The sequence below is a fragment of the Cebus imitator genome, unplaced genomic scaffold (assembly GCF_001604975.1).
Source record: "Cebus imitator isolate Cc_AM_T3 unplaced genomic scaffold, Cebus_imitator-1.0 Scaffold62, whole genome shotgun sequence".
In the NCBI taxonomy this organism is placed as follows: domain Eukaryota; kingdom Metazoa; phylum Chordata; class Mammalia; order Primates; family Cebidae; genus Cebus; species Cebus imitator.
In genome coordinates, this window is record NW_016107377.1 from 4,141,346 (window position 1) to 4,168,870 (window position 27,525).

Consider the following 27,525-nt stretch of genomic DNA (forward strand, 5'->3'; position numbering starts at 1 on the left):
AGGTAACAAATAATGACAATCATCCAAGGATCAACAAATGTTTTTTTATAAATGGTCAGATAGATAGTAAATATTTTAGGCTTTGCAGGTCACATATTTTTTCTCATGCATATTGTTCTGTTTTATTTCATCATTCTTTAAAAATGAGAAAACCTATCTTGGCTCATGGCCCATATCAAATAGACTACATATTGCCTGTGGGTCACAGCTTGCTGACCTCTGTAAATATTTATTTACACCATTACCATGATATAAAATAAAGATTCAGTTAAGGACTATGTAAAGGTAATTACCTTAAACCTTTCAACCTCTTCAGTTATTATCACAAAACATGGCAATAAACTTAAAAAGAAATAAACAATTACCTTCTTTTCCGGAGAAAACTTGAGGGGTTCTACAATGTACAAATCATTTGGGTCTACTGTAAGTAAAAAAAAAAAAAAAAAAAAAAAAAAAGCATGTAAAATGTAAACTCGATTTAGTGGATTTGCTATAATTAAACACTAAAAAAAAAAAAAAATCATTCCTTAGTTATTATCGTCTAGTAATAGAACCAATGAATTACTATCAGGTTTACTATATATTTATGCATTTTCATTAGTAAGCAAAAAAAGGCAAGGTGAAAGATGATACGATTCCTGTACTTGACTGGTAGTCTTCGAATAACTATACTTCCTTAAGTTTTTAACTAGTAGCTGGTTATCAACAAAAACAATAAAGATCTTTTTTGGGGCCCAGCCCCACTCATTTACCTGATGAGAAAAGAAACATTCCTGGGTAAGCTAACACCAAACCTGCAGATCATCTGAATATTTCCCTCAAAGACTGCCTCTAAACTGTGTCACAAAGGTGGATTAACAATGTGCAACAAGTAGTTGTGACCATGTTTGGAAGTCAGTTAGAGAAGTAAACATCAAAAGAGATCCAACATATTTTTCTCTGTTTATTATTATGATCAAAACTATAAAATCCAAAATCTAAAAACAGCTAGAACATGCAGCATATATTCCTAAGCAATAATGAACATTTCTGGCATAGTGAGTAAATTAGATTAGTTTTAGCCCAAAGTTCCAAAGATTTCATTACTCTAAGCAGATTCCAGATATTTCCCTACCCTACCCCCACACTGACAAAATAAACACACATAAAAGAGAGGCTATGAGACTTTAGTCCTATTCAATCCACTAAAAGTAAACAATTTAAGGTCTGACATAGACAAAAGCTTATTCATAGCAAATTCACTTTAAAAGCTTCATGTCTGGGAAATTTGTTAATACCACAATTAAACCAATTATAATTTTTACATTATATTCCAGAGATTTATTAGAAAGTCATCAAATATATGAAAATATCAAATCATTCTTCTAAATAGTCATTTCTATCAGATCACTAAATTTATCTTTTTAAAATGATGTCTATTTCTAGAAACAGAATGATGTCTATTTCTAGAAACAGTCAACCTCTCCAATGAAAGCAAGTAAGTAATGATGTGTTTTGTTTTGTTTTGTTTTTTAATCACTAACAGCACGAAGAGCTGCCAAGAAAGTAATCCCTAGGCTAAAACTGAAAGAAAGTGGGAACCCGGACAGTCAAGTGGAAAACACAAGTCATTTTTGCCCTGAGAAGATTTGCCAACACAAGAATACATGAACTTTGGTTCTGATGGTACCATAAGGGCCTGATCAGAAATCAGGTCCTAGGGACCACCCAAAGTTTAGTATAATAAGATACCACCTCCCTGCGTACAGTAAGCTGAGTTTCCAAAGGACTAACTATAACCTCAGGGAAAGAATGAAGTCATGCATGAACTTGCAGTCCAAATTCTCATCACCTGGTGGCCCAACAAGCCTCAAGTCATGAATGTAAGGCATTACAAGAATGTAACGGACACACAAATTCCCTCTCAAATAAGAACCAATATTCTAGGCCTCAAATTCTCCCTCCAGATAATTTTTCAAAGAGAAAAAGTAGCACACAAAGACACAACACAGCTTACAAAGACAATGAACAGATTCACAAAAATTTAAGATATTAGAATTATCAAACACAAACTGTAAAGATAATTATGCTTAATATGTCTAAAAAATAAGCTTGAAAATATCTTTAGGAAACATGTAACAAGAAAAAAACAAACCTGGATTTTTAAAAAATACAAAAAGAATTCCTCAAAATGGAAAAAATAACTGAAACTGAAAACTCAACGAATAAATTTAGGAACAGCAAGACTGCTGGCCTGGAAGCATATCAGAAGATATCATCCAAAATACAACTCAAAAAGTCAAAAAGACAGAATAGTTTACAAGACAGGGAAGATACAGGGAGAAGTAGTACATTCAATTAAATACAAGAATCTAAAAGAGGCTGGGGCACAGGGAATATCTGGGAGGAAAAAATAATGGTTGAGAATTTCTTAGTACCAGTAAAAGAAACCTACCAATCCAGAGCTCCAAAGAGCCTCACAAATCTCAAAATGATAAAGAAAAAAAGAGGAGATTAGTATTTCAGTTTTAACTAATGGCAAATGAAAGCTCTGAAGAATAAAGAAATTAGTAAACGTGGGTAAATTTAATGAATATTAAGTATAAAAAGAAATAATACCTAGCTGAATTAAAGTTAAACAGAAAAATAGAATTAAAATATACAAGAACAGTAACATATAAATATGGCTGGGGAAAAATAAGAGTTTTAAGATCTCTGTATTGTTCAGGAGAAGATACAAGTATTGATGACTTTGAGACTTTGTCAGGCCTTAATACTTGTGACTTCTAGGATAACTAGTAAAAGAACAGAACCAATACACAACTTGCAACTTAATGGCAGTAAAAGGGCATATTTACTTCCTCCCCAACAAAAAATCTTAATGAAGGCAAGGAAGGGGAAAAAAAAAAAAAAAGACAGAAAATTGAATACCCCTACCCATCTAATTTTTATAAGCTTTACATATCAAAACTCAACATGAGAAAATATTACATGCCAATCTTATTCATAAATATGCAAAATTCCTACATAATTATCTAACAAATTATATAGAAATAATACATGCAGTACAGAATCCATAGACATATATATCATGACCAAGTGGTACTAAAAATAAAATAAAATTTTAACATTAGAAAATCAATATAATTCATGTTCATGACGTAAAAATGGAAATAAAATCTAATATTAAAAATCTATAAAATACCTATGACAATAGGGAACATATAATGACAAAATACATAATAAAAAATCCACAAAACAACTATGACAAATACAATTTTAGCAGTAAAACAATGCAAGTTTTCCCTTTGGGAACAAGACAAAGATACTTGTCAATTACTTCTATTTAACACTGCTGAAAATGCAAGCCAAGACAGTTAAGAAAGCAAAGGAAATAAAAGCTATCAGGACTGCAAAGGAAGAAACAAAACTGTCTTTTTTCTCAGTATTTGTACCTGTAGTCACTGAAAATCCAAAATAATCTGCAAGTGAGCTAAAAACAACATTGCTTATATAGAAAGTTCACCCTAAAATTCACATAAAATCTCAAGAGACCTAAATAAGGAAAATAATTTTAGAAAGAACGAAGTTAGATAACTCACACTTCCAAATTTCAACACACATTACAAAGCTACAGTAATCAAAGTAGTAGAGTACTGGCATAAACACAGACAAATACACCAATGTAACAAAATAAAGAAACCAGAGATAAGCCCTCATGTACATGGTCGAATCATTTTTAAGAAGGGTGCCAAGACCACTCAATGGGAAAAGGACAGTTTCTTCCACAAATGGTACTTAAAAAACTGAATATTCACATTCAAAAGAATGAAACTGGGCCCTTATCTTACACTACATATAAAAATTAACACAAAATAGATTAAAGACCTAAATCTATAAAAGTCCTAGAATAAAACATAGGGGAAAACCTTCATGACCTTGTACTTGACAATGATTTCCTAGATATGACCCAAAAGTACAGGCAACAATAATACAATAGACAAATGGGACTTCATTGAACTTAAAAACTGTACATCAATAACACAATCAAAACAGTGAAAAAGCAACCTAAAGGATGAAGGAAAATATTCACAAATCATATTACCTAATGGGGGTTATAATCCAGAATGGGGGTTTTAAGAATTCCCTGAACTCAACAACAAAAAAATCAAACAATCCAACTAAAAAAATGGGCAAAGGACCTGGAAACACATTTTTCTAAAGAAGATATACGAATGGCCAACAAGCATACTGAAAATATGCTGGACATCACTGATCATCAGAGCAATGCAAATCAAAACCATGAGACATCACCTCACACCCACTAGGATTACTACTACTATTAAAAACTGGAACGCTTATGAGTTGTTGGTGAGATCGTAAAATGGTGCTGTCACTATGGAAAATACTACGGAGATCTGGTAAAAATTAAAATATGAACTACCAGATGATCTAGCAATTCCACTTCCAAGTATATAGCTAAAAGAACAGAAAGCAAGGTTTCAAAGAGATATTTGTATACCCCTGAACAGCACTACTCACACAACGGCCAAGAGGGGAAGCAATCCAAATGTCTACTTACAGAAGAATGGATAAAGAAAATGTGGTATATAAGTACAGTGGATTGACTATTATTCACTCTTTAAGAGGAAAAAAATTGTCACATGCTATAATATAGATGAACCTTGAGGACATTATATTGAGTGAAATAAGCCAATCACACAAAGACAAATACTGTATGAGTCCACTTGTATGGGGTATCTGAAGTAGTTAAATTCACAGAAACAGAAAATAGAATAGTGGTTGCCAGGGACTGAGGGAGGGAGAAAAGGGGAATTGGTTAGTGGACAGAGTTTAGATTTGCAAGATGAAAACATTCCGAAGATCTGTTTCACAACAATATAAATATACTTAATATTAATGAACTGTGCACTTAAAAACTGTTAAAATGATAAATTCTGTATTTTTTAATATAATAAAAAAAGACATGGTCTCTCCCACAGAGCTTAGAAGTGAAAATAAGGCCAGTAAAAATAGGTAAAATCAAAGCATACTATGATAAGTGCCGTAAGAAGAGAACTTATTGCCAGGCATGTAGCTCATGCTAGTAATCCCAGCACTTTGGGAGGCCGAGGCGGGCAGATCACGAGGTCAAAGAGTTTGAGACCAGCCTGGCCAACATGGTAAAACCCCGTGTCTACTAAGAATACAAAAATTAGCTAGGCGTGGTGGCACATGCCTGCAATCCCAGCTACTCGGGAGGCTAAGGCAGGAGAATCATTTGAACCTGGGAGGCAGAGGTTACAGTGAACGGAGATCGTGCCACTGCATCCCAGCCTGGGTGACAAAGCAAGACTCTGTCTCAAAAAAAAGAAGAGAACTTATCAAACAATAAAAGAAATGAATTAACTATTGGTAGAATCAGAACTAAAGTCAGTCTCCTACGTACTCTACTCAACTTTCTTTACTTGTAAAGATAAACCAAGATGACATTGTTGTTTAAAATAGAAGTAATTCTATTATCAGGTACAAATAGCTACTCTATTTGGCCCTAAAAAACTGGATAAAGAGAAAAGAAGTAAGATAGTTATGATTTCGCTTAAGATTAGAAATGCTGAGAAGTAAAAATCTAATGTATTTCCTAACTGCATGAGTATACCTCAAATAAGGAATGTTTAGAATGTGGAGTAACTGTAACTCTCGTACGCAGCTGATAGAAGAAGAAATTCATATAACAGTCTGGAAAACTGTGTGACAGTATTTGCTAAAGCTGAACAAACACATACCCTATGATCCACCAATCCCATTTATAGTATATACCCAACAGAAATGCACGTATGTGTTTACCAAAAAATAGGTAACAACCTCAAAATGAAAATAATATAAATGTAAATGAATAATGTATAATATATGTATATAATGGAATACAATAAGGAACAAAAATAAACAACTGACTATAGTCAATGGCGCGGTGAATCTCACAACAGTCAGACTCAAAAAGTGGCTACTCTGGGAAAGGATTGGCAGTGACTAAAAGAACACAAGAAAGTTTTTGAGGTACTAATTGTTCTACTTCTTAATTTAGGTGTTGTTTACACAACTGTATTCAGTTTGTGAAAATTCATTAAGTTTTACATATGTAATATTTTCTTGTATGTAATATTTAAATTAAAATTTTCACTTATAAAAAGACGTATCAACCAAAAGAAAAAGAAAAAAACAAGGAGGAAGAAGATATTTGCTAGCCTCACTTAACACACATGTAATGGTTGTCTGTAAAGCTTTGTGATAATAATAAACTAGTGAAGCCCAGGAATGATTACTTGAATAATTTAATCAACTGAAACATGGTACTCAGTTACTAAATCCTAAAGAAAGGGGAAACAACCCATGATTATTAAGAAAGCACTCCAAATTAAACATGTAATTCATTTATTTTAATATTAGTATGAAAACAAATTTCTAATTCTCCTAATAAGCATTAATTACAAGATACTGAAACAGGAAAATATCCCCTCAGTACATATCCATTCACTTAAATGTAAGTATATAGTGTTAGACAATAGAACCTAATTATAGGTTCTGGGGCAAAAAAAAAAAAAAAAGAGAGAGAGACAGACCAGATTTTTGTTCATAAAGTGCCTCACAGTCCTAAACTAGAGACAAAAGGGGTCCTACCTGTATAAGAAGAGGAGGCAGAAAAGCACAGGATGCTATGGGAGCACATTCAGGTTTTCCATATCTGTTGAACTTTCTCAAACATCCCTTTCTAAAAAGAAATACTTCTAAACAGGAGCATGTGCAAACAAAGCTACCAAGTGCTAATTAAACTAAGCCCCCCTCCCTACCCTCTGGGCTTTTAGGAACGAAGATAGATAAAAAATATGAAAATGATAAAGTGGCTTTGACACAGTACAAAGACAAAGGCTACTTATATCCATCTTTTATTGCAGATGGTTATGAACACAACACTGACGTTATCTTTATGCCAGAAGCTAGTTTCATGTTTCTATATACATATTATATATCCACAAAAATCTACCTTCTTTGCCAGTTAACTGTAGAGACTTGGATCTGATGAGTGGGAATGAAGTTCTTCTTTTCAAATTCATATCATCATAGGAAGAGAAACACCTAACATGTTAAGAAAAATACATATTGGTTGCAATAAGCAAAGCACATATAATTTACTCTTTTGTTGAGGCTAAACAGAGGTTATTGAGCACTGTGCTTACCATGCAAGACTAACTCTAATACTCCAGTTACTGCTAATGCAGGTAAAAAAAAATTTAAAGATGTCTGTCTACAGAGATCTTTAAATTTTCTAAATACCTTTTAGAAAAGGTACTGTATTAAAATATGTATTCTCTTCCTCCTTTGAATTCCACATTTGAGCAACTTTCTCAACCAAATATTTCAAGGGTTTCATGCACTTACTACTAGTGTTTTCTTTATTATAGTCTACACAGCCAGGTTAGGCACAGGAAGATCTCACTATCCAATGATTTTTTAACATTTTGGTTTCAAGATAATCATATAGGGAAAGAAATTACCTCAGTCTCCCTTTATTTGCTTTAAATTTCTCAAAAATATATAGAAAATAGTAAAAAAAATAAAATTGTGAAATATAATGCTGACATTGACATTACCTTTTAGGGCTTGGATACTGATTACTTTTAGGAAGTTTTGAAATGTAATCTCCATCAAATTGAGAAGTGTTTCGACAACGCTGCATACAAAGCATCAGTCCCAAAATAACACAAAGAACCAAAGATATGACAAGATAGCTTTGACGATCTGAAACCTGGGATGAGAAGAGGATGAAATCATAATCATAGGAAATCGTATTAGGAAAAATATAAGGGTATCTAAAATTCAAAGGAGAAATCATTTTAAATATATATTTTTTTAATGTGCTTCAAAGACCAGAAATGCAGGGCATGTTCTTTGAAAATAAACTATGACATTGAAAAAAAAATTCTTTCCAGCATTCCAATTCTTTCTATAGGAGTGAAGCCTATGGAAAAGTTTTAGAAATAAAACAAGAAACATATTTATGCTTTAATCTATCTCACCAACTGTTCAACTGTTAACATTTTGTCACATCTGTCTTTCAGTTTACACTATCTTCTCCTCAGGGAGAAAAAATAATTGTGCTTTCACCCAGTCTTTCTATCTTATAAAAACGAACTAGCAGCCACCTAGTTATTTACACCCAAAACTTGGAGATCAACCTTAATTCCTCAAGGCGTATTCTACAACTTAAAATATTCTGAATTCAATAAGTTTACACTATTCTCCACTTTTAAAATCCAGTCAACATCACTTCATCCAGGCTACTCAATTACCTGTTTTTTCTTTCTTTCTTTCTTTCTTTTTTTTTTTTTTTTGTTTGAGACAGAATCTTGCTCTGTTGCCCAGAGATCTTCGCTTACTGCAACCTCTGCCTCCCAGGTTCAAGTGATTCTACCGCCTCAGCCTCCCAAGTAGCTGGGATTACAGGCACATGCCACCACACCTGGCTAATTTTCTTGTATTTTTAGTAAAGATGGGCTTCCATCATGTTGGCCAGGTTGGTCTCCAACTCCTGATCTCAAGTGATCTGACTGCCTTGGCCTCCCAAAGTGCTGGGATTACAGGTATACACCATTGTGCCTGGCCTGCAATTACCTCTTAATTGGTTTCCTATCTGCTTCTGCTCCTGCTGTTCCCCAACAGGTAATTCTCCACAGAGCAACAAGTAGAGAGTTTCTCAAAGTGCTAAGCATTAATGACATGACCCGTATCACTTCTTAATACTTTCCAATGATACAATGATTCAAAGAAAATTCAGACTCTAAATTGTCTACAGAGCCCTACACGACCAGGCTTCTGCCAATATCCTGAACCCATTTCTCATCTTCACTTCTCTCACTCACTGCTCCAGCCATACTAGCTTTCTTTCTGCCATCAAATACATCATGCTGTTTCTACTCTCCAGTCCTTTGCCCTAGTTCTGCTAGAACAGGTTTGTTATCATTCCAGGCAATGTGTGGTTGCTAACTCCTCTTGAGCACTTAGTTCTAATACCACCTCCTCAGACAAGCCTTCTAAGATCACTCTAACTAAAGCAGCATCCCTTACCACCACCACCCTACACAATCACATTTAATTTTCTTCACAGTACATATCACTAGGAGAAATTATCATATATTTATTTACTATGTGTATTCTATCCCTCCCCCAGGACATAAACCCTGTGAGGCCAGGGACTATTCACTACCGTATGCCACAACCTAGGACCGTACAGCTCACACTTCACATATACTAGATGCTCAATAAATACTTTTTAAATCAATGAAATTTTTACTTTGTTAAGCAACTTTGTAAGTCTTTTTTAATAGAAAATGAAGTATGTGTTGCTACTATCAATGTTTACAAAACGCCTGCTAGAAGTTTTATACCTATATCATAGGTATGGCCTAAATTATGAAAGCCATATTTTACAAAAGACTATGATAATTAATTTATTTCCAAAACTTAAAAATGCTACATTCTGGTTTTTGAAAAAGTTCACTCTAAATGACAATTTTGTTTGGTCAAAGTTTTAGGTTTCATGTTCTTGTTAACAAGCCTGCCTTTATGACAACCTCTATACATGCATTGGGTCTCACAATACCAGCAGTAACAATTACCTCCCGTTTCAATTCTGCTACTGTTGCTGATAAATTTGAAACAAGTTGTGTCATGTTGCTCAGCTGTGCCTGTAGCAACTGGATGGCTTCAGTTTGCCGCTGATCCTATGATTTAAAACAAATTATTTTTCTTTGAATATAAACTACAAATTATTAACGTCATAAATTGAAGTAAAACAATCTTAAAAAACCATTAAGTTATTCCAAAACAAATGTATTAACAGGAATCTCAATAAGTATTATAAACTTTGAACAGAAATTTTAGAAATAAAACACTTCAAGAATGTGGGACTGTGTCTAACTCACTCCAACAAGAATTATTATTATTATTTTTTGTCACTCACTGCTACAATGTGAAATACTGTATAACAGAAGTTGATAAATTACTTTCAAATTAACATAGGTTCCATATATATAAACTAGCATATAACCAGAAATATTTTAAAAGTCCCTTAGTGTTTTTACAACAAAGCAATTGGTAAAAAGACAAATTGAAAACTTCTTGAAGAACGGTTTTGGTTATAAAATAGGCTCAAAACCAAGTCTTAAAAGTTTCTTTCATAGCATATTATGTTGGAACTTAGGATGGTACATAATGAAATATCTATGGTTGTTCATATAATCACTGCTAAAATATCACCAATGAAAGAAATTATCTTTTCTTTTTCCTTAGGCAGCACTGAATTTTAGAAACTTTTATAATCAATAAATATGTCTTATTTATAATTTGTATGCATACTTTAAGGAATTATATATCACATTTATAGCTATGACCCTATATTAGGGAGACTTAAACTGAATATCTGAACTTATTAATAAAGTTAGGGAGGAAGAAACAAGGGCAGGAAGAAATCGAGGAAATCTAAAACTCTTTTAGGACCCTATGTGAAATATCTACATAACCATTTATTATTCTAGACCTAAGTTTTTCATATTTTGATTCAAAAAAGTTTTAAGTCTCAGCTGTGCACCTGTGTGTGGAGAGGGTAAGTGTATAAAACTGCAACAAAAGATTTCACTTACTTTCCTTACTGTGATCCACTATGGTACTTTCTATCCTACTTCATCTTACCAAAATGCTAACTGTGACATTTTAAATTGTTTCTTTTGAATCCTGACTTACATTTGACTCTGATAAATTCAAGACAGTTATAAACATTTAAAGGACAAGCTATTAAAGTTAATAAATTGGTTAACACTTCTAATCAGGATTAACTTTTAATACTATTAATATACGACATGATTGAAAAGTACTTACATACGTCTTTGAGACACAAGACACAGATGTTACATATTAGCAAAGAGAAAATACAGAGGAGGGGCAATCATGTTAAAATTAATTAACAGCTAAATAAAACACTGTGTTCATGAGTCAGAAGCTTAATATTGGGATGACAATTATGCAAATTAATCTATAAATTCATCAACACAATCCAAATCAAGATTCAACTTTTTTTTTGGTAGAGACTGACAAGCTAAGCCTAAAATCCATATAGAAATGCAAAACACTACTACAGCCAAAACAATCTTGTAAAAGAATAAAATTGGAGGACTTAACATTACTTGACCTAAAATGTTAATATAAAGCTACAACAAACATAACATTATGTTGTTACCTTAAAGACAAACAGATCAATAGAACAAAAGCCCAGAAATAGACCCACATATATATGGTTAACTTGTTTTTATCAAATGCACAAAGGAAATTCTGTGGAGAAAGGACAGTCATTCCAACAAATGATTCTAGAACAAATGGATATCCACATGCCTTGCTCTTCTGATCCTGACTTTCCAAAAAGAACTTTGATCCATACCTTGTAACACATAAAAGTTAACTTAAAATGAATCACAGGCCTAACATAAAACTAAAGCTATTAAACTTCTAGGAAAAACAAAGGAAAAAAATCTTTGTGACTTTGTGTTAGGCAAAGATTTCACAGAGCAAAGAGAAAACTGATATATTGGGCTTCAACAAATCAAAAACTTCTGCTCTTCAAACACCACTATAAAGGCAGTAAGAAAACAAGTAATGGATTAGGAGAAAATATTTGCATAGCATATCTCCAATAAGGACTTATATTCAAAATATGTAAAAAAAAAAAAAAAAACCTCTCAAATCTCAATAACAGGAAAACAAATCAACAAGAAAGGAACAACAATCATAATATGCCATGAATGGGAGAGCAAGATGGACCTAACAAAACTCTCTGCAGTATGAGGCCTCCTCACTTCACCATCCCCTGGTCCCAAATAACCTTTTAGAAAAATATAAAATTTCTTTATTATGTGATAACACACATATCACACTAGAGGTGCAATATTGAAATAGTTCCCTTAAAATCAACAAGATAGGGGAATGGTCATAATTACCAGTCCTACTGTATCACTATATAGCTCTAGCCAAAAGATAGAGGAAAAAAATAAAGGTATGACGATCAAAAAGAAGAAACAAAGCTGTTCTTACTTGTAGTCAGTAAGATTATCTACATTAAAACACACACACAATTTTAGAGTTTAACAAAGTTTCAGGGAAGTTCACTGCGTTTCTACTTAACACATACACACAATATACTATGAATAATGCTCAAGAAAACTTTCTCTAGAGAAGATAATGATGCTAATAGCTATGTAACTTTCCAAACATGACATCATACTAATATAATAGGCTTAATCACCAGCTAGCAAGGGGAAAAAGTGAAAGCACAATACTTATCCTTTTACCAGTGAGATCCCACAGAATTCAGTGGAAACTTATGTAAAAAGTAAATAAGGGTGAAGACCAACCTGTTCCTCTGCTATTCTTGAAGTATTCTGAAGTTTTACAATTGTTTTATTGAAAGCCTTTTGCATTTCTTCCATTTGTTTTCGGTACCTATGGAGTAAGAATTGGTTTAAATTAGCTTTAATTTCTTATTTATTCCACTTAGTAATGGAAACACAGTTCTGATTTTGATATATGAGACAAATCTAATTTTCTTAAGGTAACTCTTATTCAGGCCTATGCAATACAATTCTTTGTAGCTCTTGCTATGTAAAATTTAGTAATTTCTATGGTTCCCTTGGGATGCAGATGGAGGGAGGGAAAAGTAAGAGCAGGTACGGGGTAGCTAAGTGGGCATGTCACACATGAACATACACAAACATGATTAGCCACTTAATTCAATGTATGAATTAGAAAAAATTCCTATTTCAGATGTAAGACTGCCTTAGTGACAGCTTATTAGTGGCACTGCAATTTAAGAGGTGTAAGAAAAGGTGGTGTTTTAGGAATTCTGGACACTTGTGCCTAGATGATTGCAAAATGTTGTTAGAGAAGCCCTAAGGACAGACAATGGACATACAAAGGATAAAAAAAGAGTAAATAGGTTTAGAAAGCCATGCCTGGTATCTTAACGATTTGGCACTGCCTCTGGAACTTAAAAGCAGAAATTATCACAACTAGAACTAAGATACCGAGACCTGTTTAAAAGAGGGCAAATTGCATTTGTGCCTTATCATCTAGTTCAGTCCATCCCTGTCTTCACTTATCCAAACTCTTAAATGATATCTGGTCAAATTCCACCAAAAGCCGTAAAATCTATATACTATCATTTTTTCCACGAGCCCTCTGGGAATCAAGCAGAAAAAGTGGCTAAAGTTAAACAACAGAAAAAAGGTGAAAGTGAGTATAGGTAATTCAAACTTGTTGCCAGCCTAGTAAAAAAGTGTGTTGTCACTGGTAAGTACTTTTAAAATTAAAAACAAAAAATCAATTCATTAAGTCACTGATCAGCATTCAAATAGCTTTCTTTCTCTAGCTAAAATTGTGCTCACCTCTATTATATCATGAGATAATTAAATCATCTCCTTCTGTAATCACAGGTGATACTCTACGCTATTATATAACCCATTGTGTGAAGCTGACTGTACTAATTCATAATAAAGCCTACCTTTGGCTAAGCTCCTCCAGATAGCGACCACTGAGAGACATGTTAACTTCCAAGGCTTTAATACGATTATTAAGTCTCATAAATACTGACTCCTTTTGGTTTGATCCATGTACAAGATTTCCATTAGCATATCCTAGATCTGTAGAATTTTGCAATTCAGCATAAAAATCTGTAGCTGTCCTCTGTAATCCTCTCAAAAGGGCATCTTCTGGAGACTGTTCTTCTTCTTTTACTTCAGGTAATGAAGAAGAATCCACAACAGAAGTCAAAGTTTGCTTTGTTGTATCAGCTACATTCATTTTGACTTCCCCATCTTCATTGTCAGGTACAGCTGTATTTATTGGTGGCACTATTGTTTCAGACAGCTTTGTGAAAATTTGCATGGAGTTCACATCTTGTTTTACAATATTATCTGTTACCTCATTAACTTTATTTGTTTCATAGGCAATCGATGGTTTCTCTATAGAACTAAAGCTCTCAGACTTTTTTTCTGTTTCATTATCAATCTCAACAGAACTCTCTTGGGGAATCACTTGTGATGGTATATGTCCTGCCTCATATTTAACAGGCTCAGATACTTCTATTTTAGGCAAGAGATTGATTTCTGGGGTAATATCTAAAAGAAAAGGCTGAGAAAGAGTTTGAGAATGGCTTGGTTCAAGTTCAACTGCATCTACAGTGTGATTCACCAAGTCATCTTCGTGCATACTACTACTTAAATCACCAAGAACAACAGTTTCAGCTTCCCTTTCTATATTCTTATTTTCCAATTCTTTACTCAGCGGTTTCAATACTGAAACATCTCCTGATTCTGCAGGAAGTAGTAAGGGTGGTTCAGCTGACACAAGATAATCTTTTTCTTTACTCAAAGCAGTTCTGCTGCGCTGCCGATAGAGAGCAACTCCAACTGAACACCATTTATATATGTATTCTGAAAAACTAGAAATACAACAAATTGTGGTCAGTTCACTGCAAAATATTTGTGTCTCTGACTCAAACCAGGGGGATGATTCATCTTCCTGTTCACCGCTGCCCAGAAGGGTCACTGTAGATGGACTTGCCTCCTCTTCCTCCTCTTGAACTAATTGTACAATGGGACTCTCTTTTGGAGTATCTGGTCTTGACGGCTCCATGTCATGTGTGTGTACTTCAGTAGTTACATACCTAGAAATACATATATTGTAATTATAAATCACTTACTTAGAAGTCTAAAGTTAAAATATGTTTAAGAAATATAAATGTATTCATACATAAGATAAAAGGAAGGCTGGAAATAGAAAAGAAACTCAAGTTATTTTTGGATGAAATTTTCACTTTAAAAACATTTTCATTATAAAAACAAACGTTGCTCAGAAATAAAAGAAATACTATTTATAAAGTGACTAGCCAGATGGCTCAAACCAGCATATTTACCATATCAAACTTGCTTTCTTTTAATCTGTTTAAGAATTGTTTTAAGTGAATACTTCCATTCACTGAATGTATAGTGTACCCTTCCTCTCATAAATATTGGCTGAATCTTTACAAGCCTCACTATCCTTTGTATATCAGAAATTAATCCAACTAAGAGCTAGCTTAATCAGCTAGCTTAAATAAGGTCCACAGCTAGAACTAGAATCTAGGCTTCTCAATACTTATGAACATACTTTGTACTTAAATATCCTATTTTCAAAAGGCAGCTACATGTCTCGAAAGAATGATTTGAGAAATTCCAATGCAGTATTAACAAACACACACACACACACACACCCCTCCACACATAGGATTATCTGCTTTAAGGACAAGAAACATATCTCCTTCCCTAAAATAATTTTGCTATCATGTAGGCTAATCTTTTATTATTAAAAGCCAAATAGTTAACCATTTTAATAACAATTCTGGCTTATGATAAGCTAATAGTGCTGCTATTAAACTAATGGTGCCACTATTAATTTTTTAATCCATTTTGAGGCTGTGGAGTATGTATGAGACATACAGGAGAGTGGAAGGATGAAGTTTATAGGAACAGTGTTATAAATTATAATGCTTGTGGTTCCTTCTAAGATAAAGATGGTTAATTTCTGGGTGTAGCCTTATACATAAAAGGTCTAATACAAGAAAATACGGTAATTCAAATACCAAAAAGAATTACACTCAGACATACATTTTCCCATTACTAAGCATGCCAGGAAATGTGTTCAAATAAAGACTAATGTCACAATAGAAAAGATAGAAGTAATAAAATGGACAGTATCTATAAGGTAGACTTTCAGTTTGTTAGTAAAATAGTAAATGGACCAAATTTAAACATAATTGGACTACACTTCGTTAAATAAAAATATATTTATAGTCCTACATATTTAGTCTCTAATAGTTTTTTTTATATATTCAGGTAATACATTGCTTTTCTACCAAATAATTTATAACAGTAGAAAAAAGTAATGTCTGAAGAAGGGGAGAGAGAAAAATTAAATTGAATTTGATAAAAAATACTGAATATAGATGTTATATACCATCTATACACAGCATAATTGAAATATACTTTAAATTTTTTTTCTCAAATTCACATGGCAAAACTTACTAAAACCTAGAAAAAGAAAAAAATAAGTCAGCTTTCCATAATTTTAACAGTGACATCCTATCATGGATTCCTTCATTTTCACTGTTTTCTTCAAAAGATTGCTTCAAAAGCATTAAAAAGAATTTAAGATGAACATAAAAGAAATACTAAATAAAAAATTATGCAAAAATATCTATTAAAAACTAATATGGAAAAATAAAAACAGCTACATTAGCCTGTGACTACAGCTTTCAACAAATATTCCTATCGACTTGTGCAAATATGTAGGTGTATGAAAGTGTGTACATGTGTATATATATCTATAAAACCAGATTAGTTTAGTTTTGAAAAATATGACATACTGTGTGTTGTTAACTGAAGAAACCTAGTTACAAAATCAGGAACAGCTATCACAGTCCATTTAATTAGAAACACCAAGAATGTCTCTATCCCCAATAGATTTCTTAGGTCCTTTTAGGAATCGATAACACATATGCTATATTTTCTCTCTAATCGCCCAATAAATCTCTCCAGTAACTTTCAAGATTAATACGGGATAATATAATTTTCTCGCCATGCCTTTCAAAGCATCAAAATCTCATTTTTGAATTAGTGTAGTTCTCAGGAATTGCAGTTCAAAGCATACCCACTGAAGGTGTCATTACATACTATTTGGAACTAAGTGGTACATATTCAAATATCTTATGTTCTTAAGTAGAGTTGCTCTAACACAAAGGACTTGCAAAGTTTTGTAGGGAGTGTATCTAATGAAATATACATAAATTAAGTCTACAATAACTACTCGATTATCCAAATCATTATAAGCTTATTGTTTATTATAGATAAGAAGCAGAGGTACCAACAAAAGTAACCATCTCCGGCAGAAAAGAAAACATGAGTATTTATTGTATCTGTTATCTCTTTAGATATATCCCTGCACAAAGTGTCTCCACTGCAACCTGGGGAAAAGCCTACATGATTCAGAGAAACGGAACAGTTAAGAAATTGCTGTGTGGCAAACTCATTATTCATGAACCACTGTTCTAGGTATTTTGGTAGATTTCTAGAGATACCACAGATCAATGCTTTTAAACTTGAACTTAAAAAAGGGGGTCTTTAAAATTTGTCCTCAAGCCTACACCTGCAGAGTAATGTCAATTATTTGCAATATAGAACAGAGTCACTGGTTGTGAATAATGAAAGTAATATATAATACCAAAAAAAAAAAAAAGTTTGATCCGGAATAAAGTATATTCCCAGTATGCATATATACTAACGGGAAGAAGCAACTGAAAGATTTTCTAAGTGGCTATAGAATGTCTATCCTACCTGAGTCTCTACAGGTAATCATTTCATACACAAATCACAAGTTCCTTTTTTTATACTAATATACTTAGCTCTCCATTGTAATAAAATTCTATTTAATATCACATAATCACTTACTCAGGAGATGGAACAGGAGTTGAAACAGGAGTTGAGTCAGGCATTTTAGGTGCAGCTGTTGCAGTGGCATTCTCAGACATACTTTTATTTCCTATTTTAAGAAAGATGCCCAATGTTGAGTTCAATTTTAAAAGCTGTACCATGAAAATATTTTACTAAAACAAATAGAACTTTAATTTCTTGGAAGAGAAGAAAAAAGCCAAATAGGTTTGCTACTGCAGACTTTTTCTCAAAAAAAAAAAAAAATCAAAGTTCTTTTAGAAAGAAATGATCACATACGATCACAACAAGTAATACATATGGTTTCTCAATTTCTTAGATAATTAAATCAAGTCAGATGACTACGAATGTTGTGTAACTTTATGTGATTAACGTGCCTTCTAGATATTGAGAGTTGCTGAAGAGAATGCGAGAACACGAATGAGTTATTTTAAGTGTTCACTGGATCTATGCATTTTTTAAAAAAACAAAAAGGCGAGACTTTCTTTTTGCTAATAATATTCTTATTTGCCATTCTCTAAGGAAAATATGGCTTTCTAAATCAAGTAGCTATTTACACATAAAATAACATTCTTGAAGTATTATTAAGACATCAAAATCTCAGTAAAGAGATAAGGAATAAAATCATTACTATTAATATTAAAGCCAGGAGAAGTCAAAAAGCCAATTCATAAATTTTTTATAGACAGTATCCTCTTTTAAGAACTTGTGAAATTCAAATAAACAATGAATAATAAAGATTGGTAAGTTCCTCTAAATTATTTATATATTTCTAAATGTAAAAAGTTAAATTTTCTTAACTCATCACTTGATTTTCCTAAGTATAAGGACCCCTGGAGTACCAGCTATTTAAAAGATCCATAAAATAATTAGGTACCTTCTGTCAGGTCTTCAGTTTTTGCTCCCAGAATATTAGCAGCAATATTCACCATATTTAGAATGGCATCTAAAACAAAATTCAATCAGAAAAAGTACCAAATACCTAAATATTCTAATATAAATTAATATCAGATAGTCAAAAAATCATTTAGAATGATCGTTTGCATTTTTTGACTAGTTACATTTGTATTCACCTCACAACTAAAGTCCAACATAGGACACAAATAAAGTTTAGGCAAAAGTGTAAAGCATGTATCTAAATTTTTATGTTCAAAAGGAATTTTTAATTTAAATACACTTTTATTATTATTATTTTTTTGGAGACGGAGTCTCGCTCCGTCACCCAGGCTGGAGTGCAGTGGCGCAACCTCGGATCACTACAACCTCTGCCTCCCAGGTTCAAGCAATTCTCCTGCCTTAGCCTCCCAAGTAGCTGGGACTGTAGGTGCATGCCACCACATCTGGCTAATTTTTTGTATTTTAGTAGAGACGAGGTTTCACTGTGTTGCCCAGGCTGGTCTCAAACTCCTAAGCTCAGGCAATCTGCCCGCCTCAGCTTTCCAAAGTGCTAGGATTACAGGCGTAAGCCACTACGCCTGGCCTTAAATATACTTTTCTTGTAAAGCTTCCCTAGACACTTTACCAAAACACTGTCTTCAGCATATTATAAATTCAAGTATAACTCAACATACAGCCTGTAATGGGACAGGGAAAAAATGTGATGACCAAAATTCTTATTTTACAGAAAAATCTGTTTTTCTTTAAAAAGGCTCTATAGTTTAAAATAAAAACAAAAATGTGTAAAAAAGCACAAGTTTTTCCTACATTTTGTGATTATCACAGGTAAAAACAAAACAGGGAGATTATCTAAAAAAAAAAAAAAAAAAAAAAAAAAGCAGAAAATATTTTAAATGATTAGCCAATCATATCTATGGTAACATGGTTAAATTCTAAATTGATACTGCCTAGAATAAGATCTCTTTGATGACATTAAAAAACTCATTCACCAAAACTGCAATCTTTTTAAATCATAAATTTAAATTTAAAGAATTTAAATTATTTAGTTAATTCGGTGGGGACAGGTAAGGGGCAGATTAACTAAAAGTCAAGGTCATAAAACAAAGTGTTATAAAAGCAATTTGCATACCTTCTAATCCTACTTCTCTTTTGAAGGAGGATATTTAGATGAAAAAAGTGGTACAAACCTTAATATCTACATAGATATATTTATACCATGAGCATAACAAAAGATCAGAACTTCATAAAAAACTAGTACTGGGAATACAAGGCCTTCCTTCTGGCAATGCGATGTAATTTCAAGTGAAATTAACTTTCATTCCCAATCTAACCTTTGAAATTCCACTGGCAGTTAATTATTTGGTATAAGGTACTTCTATTATTAAAATACTAAGACCTGGCAGGGGCAACATATAAATCATCACACATTATTTTTGTCTTAATCTCCTTTCCTAAAAGTGATCCACAGAGTATTCATGACATTTTCAATGAAAATCAGAGATGTGAAAAGTAGAAAAGGAATCTAAGAGAGAAAAATCTACTACGTCAGGAAGGTTGTGAGTTAGCCAAAGACTGCTGCCTAGAGCTCATCCTATAGGTACATGCTTTAGGATGGGAGAAAGTAGTAGCATATTTTAAACTGTGTTAAAGGTGCTAGCTAGGAATCAGGTATAATGTTGATCTTCACAAAATTATCAGTGTATACTCTGAAAGTCAACAAAGTAGTGGTACTTTGTTTCTAATCAATAGTATAACAGACAAAGGCTCAATATTTGTCATTTTAAAATGTTTAAATAACATTTTTAATATTGTCCTTTGATCTGGCAAAGTGATAAACAGAAGTGGCCTTGATTCTTACTTAAGCTAAAGAAATGCTACAGTATGAGATAACAACAAAAATGGAAACTCTGTACTCCTTCATAAACCAAGATGAAGTTTGGAATGAAAACTGTTATTTCCTTATATACCCATTATAATGCCGATCAATACTGCAATATTAAATATGATTCCTCCACCTATCCTGCCACCTATAAGTCAAAACTGACTGCTTCACAAAACTCAAATTGTGCAATCAACAGCCTATACCCTTTCTTGTGTTTCAAAGTGAGGTCTTATCTGAGATTTCAAATTTTTTGACATTTATGACTAAAGAATTCAAGAAGATAATGTGTTCATCTGCATAAACAAAGTAGCTTTAGAGTATTATTTTTGAACCTAAATTTTAACACCAGCATCTACAATAAAGAAGATCCTTCTATCCATCCTTTTAAAATAGTATTTATCATCATCATTTCAGGAAACTTGGTAACAAAAGCAAAATTTAGCAAATTTCTACTTTCTCAGCCCATTTAGCCTAAAATAATTATTCTATGTGAACAGAACATTGCCTAACATGTCTTTTTTGTCTTTTGAGAAAAAGCAGAATTGTGAGTATTCTATTTTCAATTTGTATCCAAACACGATAGCTTGTATACACCATGATAATCTGGTCATTAAAAAACCTTCAGAACAGACTAAAATAACATCTTTGAATATAATTGCCAAACTAGAGACAAAAATCCCTAATTTCTCCTGGATTAATCAACTTTTAAATTTTTGAACTGGGCAACTTATTCATCCTGCTTCATTCCTTTAGGAATAAAATGCTCCTAATAATTGGTCCTAGAGACCAAACATCTCCATATTATTTACTCAGTATCCAGTGCTCCAATGGCTCTTTTTGGTAAAGAAAACAAACATTTCTCCAGGCTGCCGAAGCTTAAGAGTTTATATGATACAACATAAGATAAACCAACAAAAAAGACTTCCTCCTATGTGTACTAACCCTGAAGCAAGCCCACATTTTCTAGGAAAATGGTCCTCCTAGAACCTATTTTTTTCCCACAAAAAATACTTTGACTTAGAAAGTAAAAATTACATTTTCTCTTAAACATGCACATGCACCTATCTCCCTTTGGCAGATATGGTGATTTTAACAAAAACGAAAACCACATATTTAAGCACGAAGGCAGACTTGCACCAATTATCAAAGTAGATAGAGGTCTAGCAAATTCACATGACAAAGAACAAGAAAATCAGAGTGATGTGGAGAATTCTTGTTGATGTAAAAGATTTAAATGTTTTAGCTCAAGAACGTAGAAAGAATCAGACAGGCATACACACAAAGCCAAAGAGCCTGCTCTAAGATAACACTTTCTCCTTTTTTTAGCACTTAAGTAAATTATATAATATCAAGAATGTTTATGCAGTGTGCATGCTCTTTGACATCCAACTCGCATCAGAGGCAAAGTATTCCAGTGACATATTTCTATAACTACTAACTACTTGATAACAAAAAGAAAAGGAGTTTCTATTAAGACTAAACACAGAATTCTAGCTTGTGGATACTATGTACACATTAAAAACAATTAAAAAAAATAAACTAGTTTCAAAATGGGCTAATTTCAAGCTAATTTAGAAAGCAGTGATGATTACAGTCAAACTCAGACATTCTTGTGCCAAAGACCAGCTCTTTGAATCAAAACCACTGAAGTTCTGATTCCACTTTATTATTTCTTCAAGTTATACCACCTTTGAGGCTATAGCTAAGTCAGTCCCAAACTCTTCAGAGAAGAGTAGAACGACAGAGATACAGAAGGCAGCAGTGTTAGGCCATGTCTATAAAGTTTTATGACAATAAAGTCTTATCACTCAGCTCTTATTGCCTCTCTTGTTCTAAAACTTCAGGAGGTGGAGATCATTTTAAATCTCATTTTAGAGACTCAGCTCACATCCTTCCACCCATCTTATCTCACTATATAAATTCTTTCAATACCTAGAACACTGGAAGATAATCTTGCCCTCCCTGAGATCTGTAAAAAGAAAAGTAAGTGATATACCTTCAAGAAGAAAGATCCAAACAGATAAATGTATTCCTTTGATATATATTAAGATTTTTGTTTGTTTGTTTGTTTTGAGATGGAGTCTCGCTCTGTTCCCCAGGCTGGAAGTGCAGTGGCACGATCTCAGCTCACTGCAGCCTCTGCCTTCCAGGTTCAAGTGATTCTCCTGCCTTAGCCTCCCGAGTAGCTGGGATTGCAGGTTCAGACCACCACGTCCAGCTTATTTTTGTATTTTTAGTAGAGATGGGATTTTGCCATGTTGGTCAGGCTGGTCTCGAACTCCTGACCTCAGGTATCCGCCCATCTCAGCCTCCCAAAGTGCTGGGATTACAGGTGTGAGCCACTGTGCCTGGCCTATGGTTAGGTATTAATGGCGTCTAGGAGTTAACCACATAGAAAGATATGGCAAGAAAATCCAGAATGTCAACACAGTTTTCCTTTATCCGCAACTACAATAAGACATTATTTCCCTAAAGTCCCCTCTCTTTTCTGGTAACTACTAGAGATAGAGATCTGTTAGTCTGGGGCTATTTTCTGACCCTATAAAATAATGATGCTTCCTCAGAGCTCATTCAACATTACTGAGCTACATAAATGGCAGAATAATGACTACTGTGTAACATATAGAATACAAATTAAGAAAAACAAAAACATTAATATCCAGACTGGTATTTCTTTCACTACTAAAAAGCTATATCACATAGCAGTAAATGAGACTTATTTTTATATCAATAACTAGATAGCTAGGAAACTTATTTAAAAGTAATCACTAATATCCAGAAAGTCAGAAGCCTAGCAATAAAGTAAAACAAAATATACTGAACTGACATGTAAAAAAATTGAATATTACTTTGTAATCAAAAATATTTTCCTTCTACAGGTATTTTTAACACTCTTTAAATGTGTCAAAAATACCTGTAGAGAAAGGAAAGGAAGAAGGAAAAGAAAAAGGAAAGGAAAGGAAGAGGCTAAAGGAAAGATGAAAGAGGTAATTTTAACTCCATATACTGTGGCTACACAAAATATCAACCTAAGTATTTACACTACTTGTTCAATATCTAAAAAAATTATAAAGTCAACATTCACACTGACATTGGAATTCAAGCAATTCAATTCACTAAGAGCAAAAAGTGACAAGCACAAGCAGCTAGTCTTCTATTTTATTAAGTTTTTTTTAATTAAATTCAATTTAAAGTTTTCAAATAAAAAGAAAACTACTTCTAGTTAATTCCACATTTTCAGAAATAACCAAAAACAACATTAAAATATACCTACACAGAATCCAACAGTGAAACATAAAGTGCCAGTCAGGTAATGGTCTTTCCAGTAGTCTCCTTAGTGAGTCTACCATGAGGTTGGGATTCTATTTTGGAATAACAACAAACTAAACCACTAGTATGTTATTCATTGTTTCTTAGTTTACAAGGAGTATATTATTGCTAGTATTCTTATTGGTATTCGTTATTATCATGGTAGGAGTAACTAAATGGCAAACTAACCATATCCATAGATCAACTGGTATACGACCATTTTAATAATTCTTTCCCCAAGAAAATCCATAGACCTCTCTCCATAATAAGGAATTTGCCCCAAAATGTGAGTGCCTAATTAGAGTAGAGGAAACACCTTCATTATGCTTACATTTGTTTCTCTCCCTCTCTTTTCATCTATTCTTCCCATCGCATTTCTATAGAAATACTTTTCAAAAGACAGTATCTTCAGTATCTTTTATTTCAACTCAAAGTTCAACATTTGGAGAAGTTCCTAAACTATACCATGACAAAATGTCCACGTATGTTAGGACGAAAAAGTTGAGAAACACTTTAGTAGACTGAATAGAAAATCTTCAAAATACTCACTTGTAGCAGAACCAAGAAGATTTTTTGAGGATTTATCCTCTCCAGTATTATAATCCAGTGGATAATCTGTTAAAAAAGAAAAGAAAGTAATTATGCTGAGACCTAGCTCCAATGATAAGACATTTGAAAGCTCAAATTATGTCCTATCAAAGTCAGCTGACATTTAAAACATTTTGAAATAAATAAGAATTATATATCTAAAACATGTTCGCAAAAAGCAAATATGATTCAGAAACCATTTAACAAACAAATATAAACCAAGGAAAATAACTGTAATGCTTACCAAAATTTTAACCACATTTATAAGACTTTTTTATTCAAGCTTTCAATATACTTTACCAACTCTTAGTCAATGTCTTCATTTCACTCATGAGAAAATTTAGATTGTTCAAACAATAGTTTAAGACATCTTAAAATAAGGACTTAAAGTGGAAATGGAGAGTGTCATAAAACTGTCCTCTACCTCTTTAGGGTCACAAAATTTCTCAATGGCTCAGGAGGCCAAAATGTGCTTACTCTTAGGCTCTTGGGAAATCACAGGAATAAAAGCTCATTTCTACTATTTCAGTTACCTTGTGAGTTTAACAGATTTTTGAGCCTGGCATAGGGATAGAATCACAATTCACAGCATTAATGTTATAGAAGGGAGTTTCAGTTACAAATAACTGAAAGATAAACTTGGAAAGCAATACAATTATAGTGCAATCATATCAGAAAACAGGTTTAAGTAAAAGTTGATTAGAGTTAAAAACAAAAAGTTAAAAAGAGTTAAAAAGCCTGAAGACAACAGACAACAGTCATACTAATTTAAGTAACCTATAGCCCCCCCATTACTATTCGATTTTTAAAAAGTAAAAAAATAGACCTAACAGTCACCTGTTTGATGTCACTTACCATAGTCCTCATCAAATAGTTCCTGGCGTTCTGAGTGATACTGGGAATCAGCAATTTCTTCATATTCTTCCACCATGCTAGTGCCAAATACCCTATATCAACAACAATTTCATTAAAGACTTCCAAAACAAAACGCCTGTTAAGGCTAATCTCTTCACAATAAATGACAAACATCAACTTTGGTCATATTTTGAGGGCCACTGGCTTTTGGACTCCAAAATAATGGCTGTTTCTTACATTTCAGTCATACTGCTTCAATTAAAATATAAAACTAATCTATATAAGGCATTAAGAAATACAATGGATGAGTTTTTATTATCAGTCTAAAATGTTTCCGTATATTATCTTCATAGCAAAATAACAAGCAAGTTAAACCAAATACATAAAATGAAGTTTATTTTTAAAGCGGGTATTTTGACATTTTTCCAAAATGCATTCAAGAGAAAGAAATATTTTACAGTTTTTATTTCTATGGTATTAACTCACACAAGAGAAAATTATTTCTTCACTTTATACTGAAAATTTTGTATATCAATTTTTTAAAGCACTCAATAAATGTATTTTGTTCTGCATTACCTTATAAGGCTTAATGGACAAAAGTGTTCTGATCCAAAATGTGATACCAACTCAACCTAAAGAATAAAAGCACATAAAATGGGAAGCCAGCAGAGTGCATGTACAATTATCTAACAATATACTCAGTTTTCTCATTATAACATTTCTAAACATTTCTATAAAGTCCTCCTTTTCCCCAAAATCAATACTTGTAAAGTTTTTGTAATGCATTAATATGCCACGCCCTGTTATTTAATATTGCAAAAGAGAAGGTTGCTAACCTTTATGTACTTGATGAACATCTGAAGCAAGAGAAAGGAAAAGAAAAAGAAATCAGTTCCAAAGTCTAGACATCATGCAATAAGCTACTTTAAATACTTGTAAATTATATTGTATAAAGGATAGAAAGCAATGCTGTGTGATGGATAACATTGTAGTATTCTTAATTCCTTGCAGAAATGAAAGCAACGATTTAAATTTTTACCATCACAACCTTAGAGTATAATCTAAATGACTGCAATGAAATAAATTAACTTTAAGGTTATAAGTTATCCAAAATCCATTGCTATTATTTTATACAGCTCGTAGAAAGCATTCCGAAAGCAATTAATAAACAGTATCTAGAAACAATCTTTTACATTACCTTAAGTATTACAGACATGTATCAAGTATATATTCATATATGAATTTATATATACATATGTATATGTGCATATATATTCATATATAAATTCATATAAGAATATATATGCACATATACATATGTATATTCTATACATATATTGATAGTTCATTATTAAATGATATTTATACTTGTATAATATCATATACTACTTATTTCAGGAAAAGCATGAATTTTTAGTATGCTATGTTATTTCAACTATAACTTACAGAAGTGGAAGATATATTAGCCTTTTGAACGTAAGCTAATAAAAAGTAGTAGATTTGGGTGTAGTTCTTTTGGGATAAGGAAAATCCAAGTAAAATATTTATATAACATTATTACTACAAAGTGAAAATCAGAAAGTAATTTTTGCCCTGCTTTTTATGAGTTGCAAGTAAATGTTTCTTGCTTTTAGACTCAATTCTACCAAAGACGGTTTTTTATAAAACTAATATTCAAAATATTCTATAGTCTCCAATCATAAAAGGAACAAGGTAGAAACTTTTATAAGGCATTTTTATGCTTCCAATAAAATATTCTTCTATTATTAACTAAGTAGATGTTATAAAGAATAATTCTCAAAATTATTTCATGTGAGTTGTCTTAATTGCAAAATTAAATACAATTGTATCACCTAGCAAATGACTTAAAAGTTTTTTCCTCTTCACAGTGAAGAAAGTATACTGTATAAAAAGGTCATTAAGTAATTGTTTCAGTACTCATTTTAAAATGAATTGAAAATGTTCCTTAATTTTTTGAATAATTTTGTTGAATTATTAACTGAGAATATTAACTATTTCAAAAATAGTATTTAGCATTTTATATGGAGATTAAGAATACTACAAGTTTACCTATTTATAGAAGTCAATTTAAACCATGCTTTAAAAAGAGATGGTAAAATCACAGAAGACAAAATTAGGTAGCTATAAGTTCTCACATTTAAAGAAGAAAGGATAGAAATTAGAACTGCTGCCATTCCAAAAATATTAATTCAATAGTACTTTAAGGTATGGCTATAATATTAAAGAAAAAAAAGAGGGAAGAAAGGAGTAATAACTTCCACTATTTTGTCTAATCCAATTCAAAAGTGATAATTTTACTTGATTAGTTGGTAGAAGAAGCAGTGGAAATACAAAACATCAGTGTTTAAAAGCCTATTTTAATTGAAACTGGTACTTGGACACAGAATATTTCATTTGGCTATACAAAAA

General features: G+C 32.5%; 1 protein-coding gene across 5 annotated transcripts in view; it reads right to left on the reverse strand.

Moving 5' to 3' along the window:
* The window catches only part of SUCO (SUN domain containing ossification factor), a 74,873-nt gene that overhangs the window by 2,974 nt on the left and 44,374 nt on the right, over positions 1-27,525 (reverse strand). For 2 of the 5 annotated variants that reach the window (XM_017529987.1, XM_017529986.2), the window contains exons 12-23: positions 25,932-25,952; positions 25,672-25,727; positions 25,096-25,187; positions 24,202-24,267; positions 18,442-18,510; positions 17,565-17,655; positions 13,583-14,746; positions 12,438-12,525; positions 9,654-9,758; positions 7,629-7,783; positions 7,022-7,113; positions 366-421 (exon numbers count right to left, since the gene is read on the reverse strand). In XM_017529987.1, the coding sequence (XP_017385476.1) occupies positions 366-421; positions 7,022-7,113; positions 7,629-7,783; positions 9,654-9,758; positions 12,438-12,525; positions 13,583-14,746; positions 17,565-17,655; positions 18,442-18,510; positions 24,202-24,267; positions 25,096-25,187; positions 25,672-25,727; positions 25,932-25,952 (2,055 nt within the window). Of the gene's footprint in view, positions 1-365; positions 422-6,657; positions 6,749-7,021; positions 7,114-7,628; positions 7,784-9,653; positions 9,759-12,437; positions 12,526-13,582; positions 14,747-17,564; positions 17,656-18,441; positions 18,511-24,201; positions 24,268-25,095; positions 25,188-25,671; positions 25,728-25,931; positions 25,953-27,525 lie in introns of those variants that run through there. The other 3 variants (XM_017529990.2, XM_017529988.2, XR_005200532.1) reach the window with 2 other exon arrangements.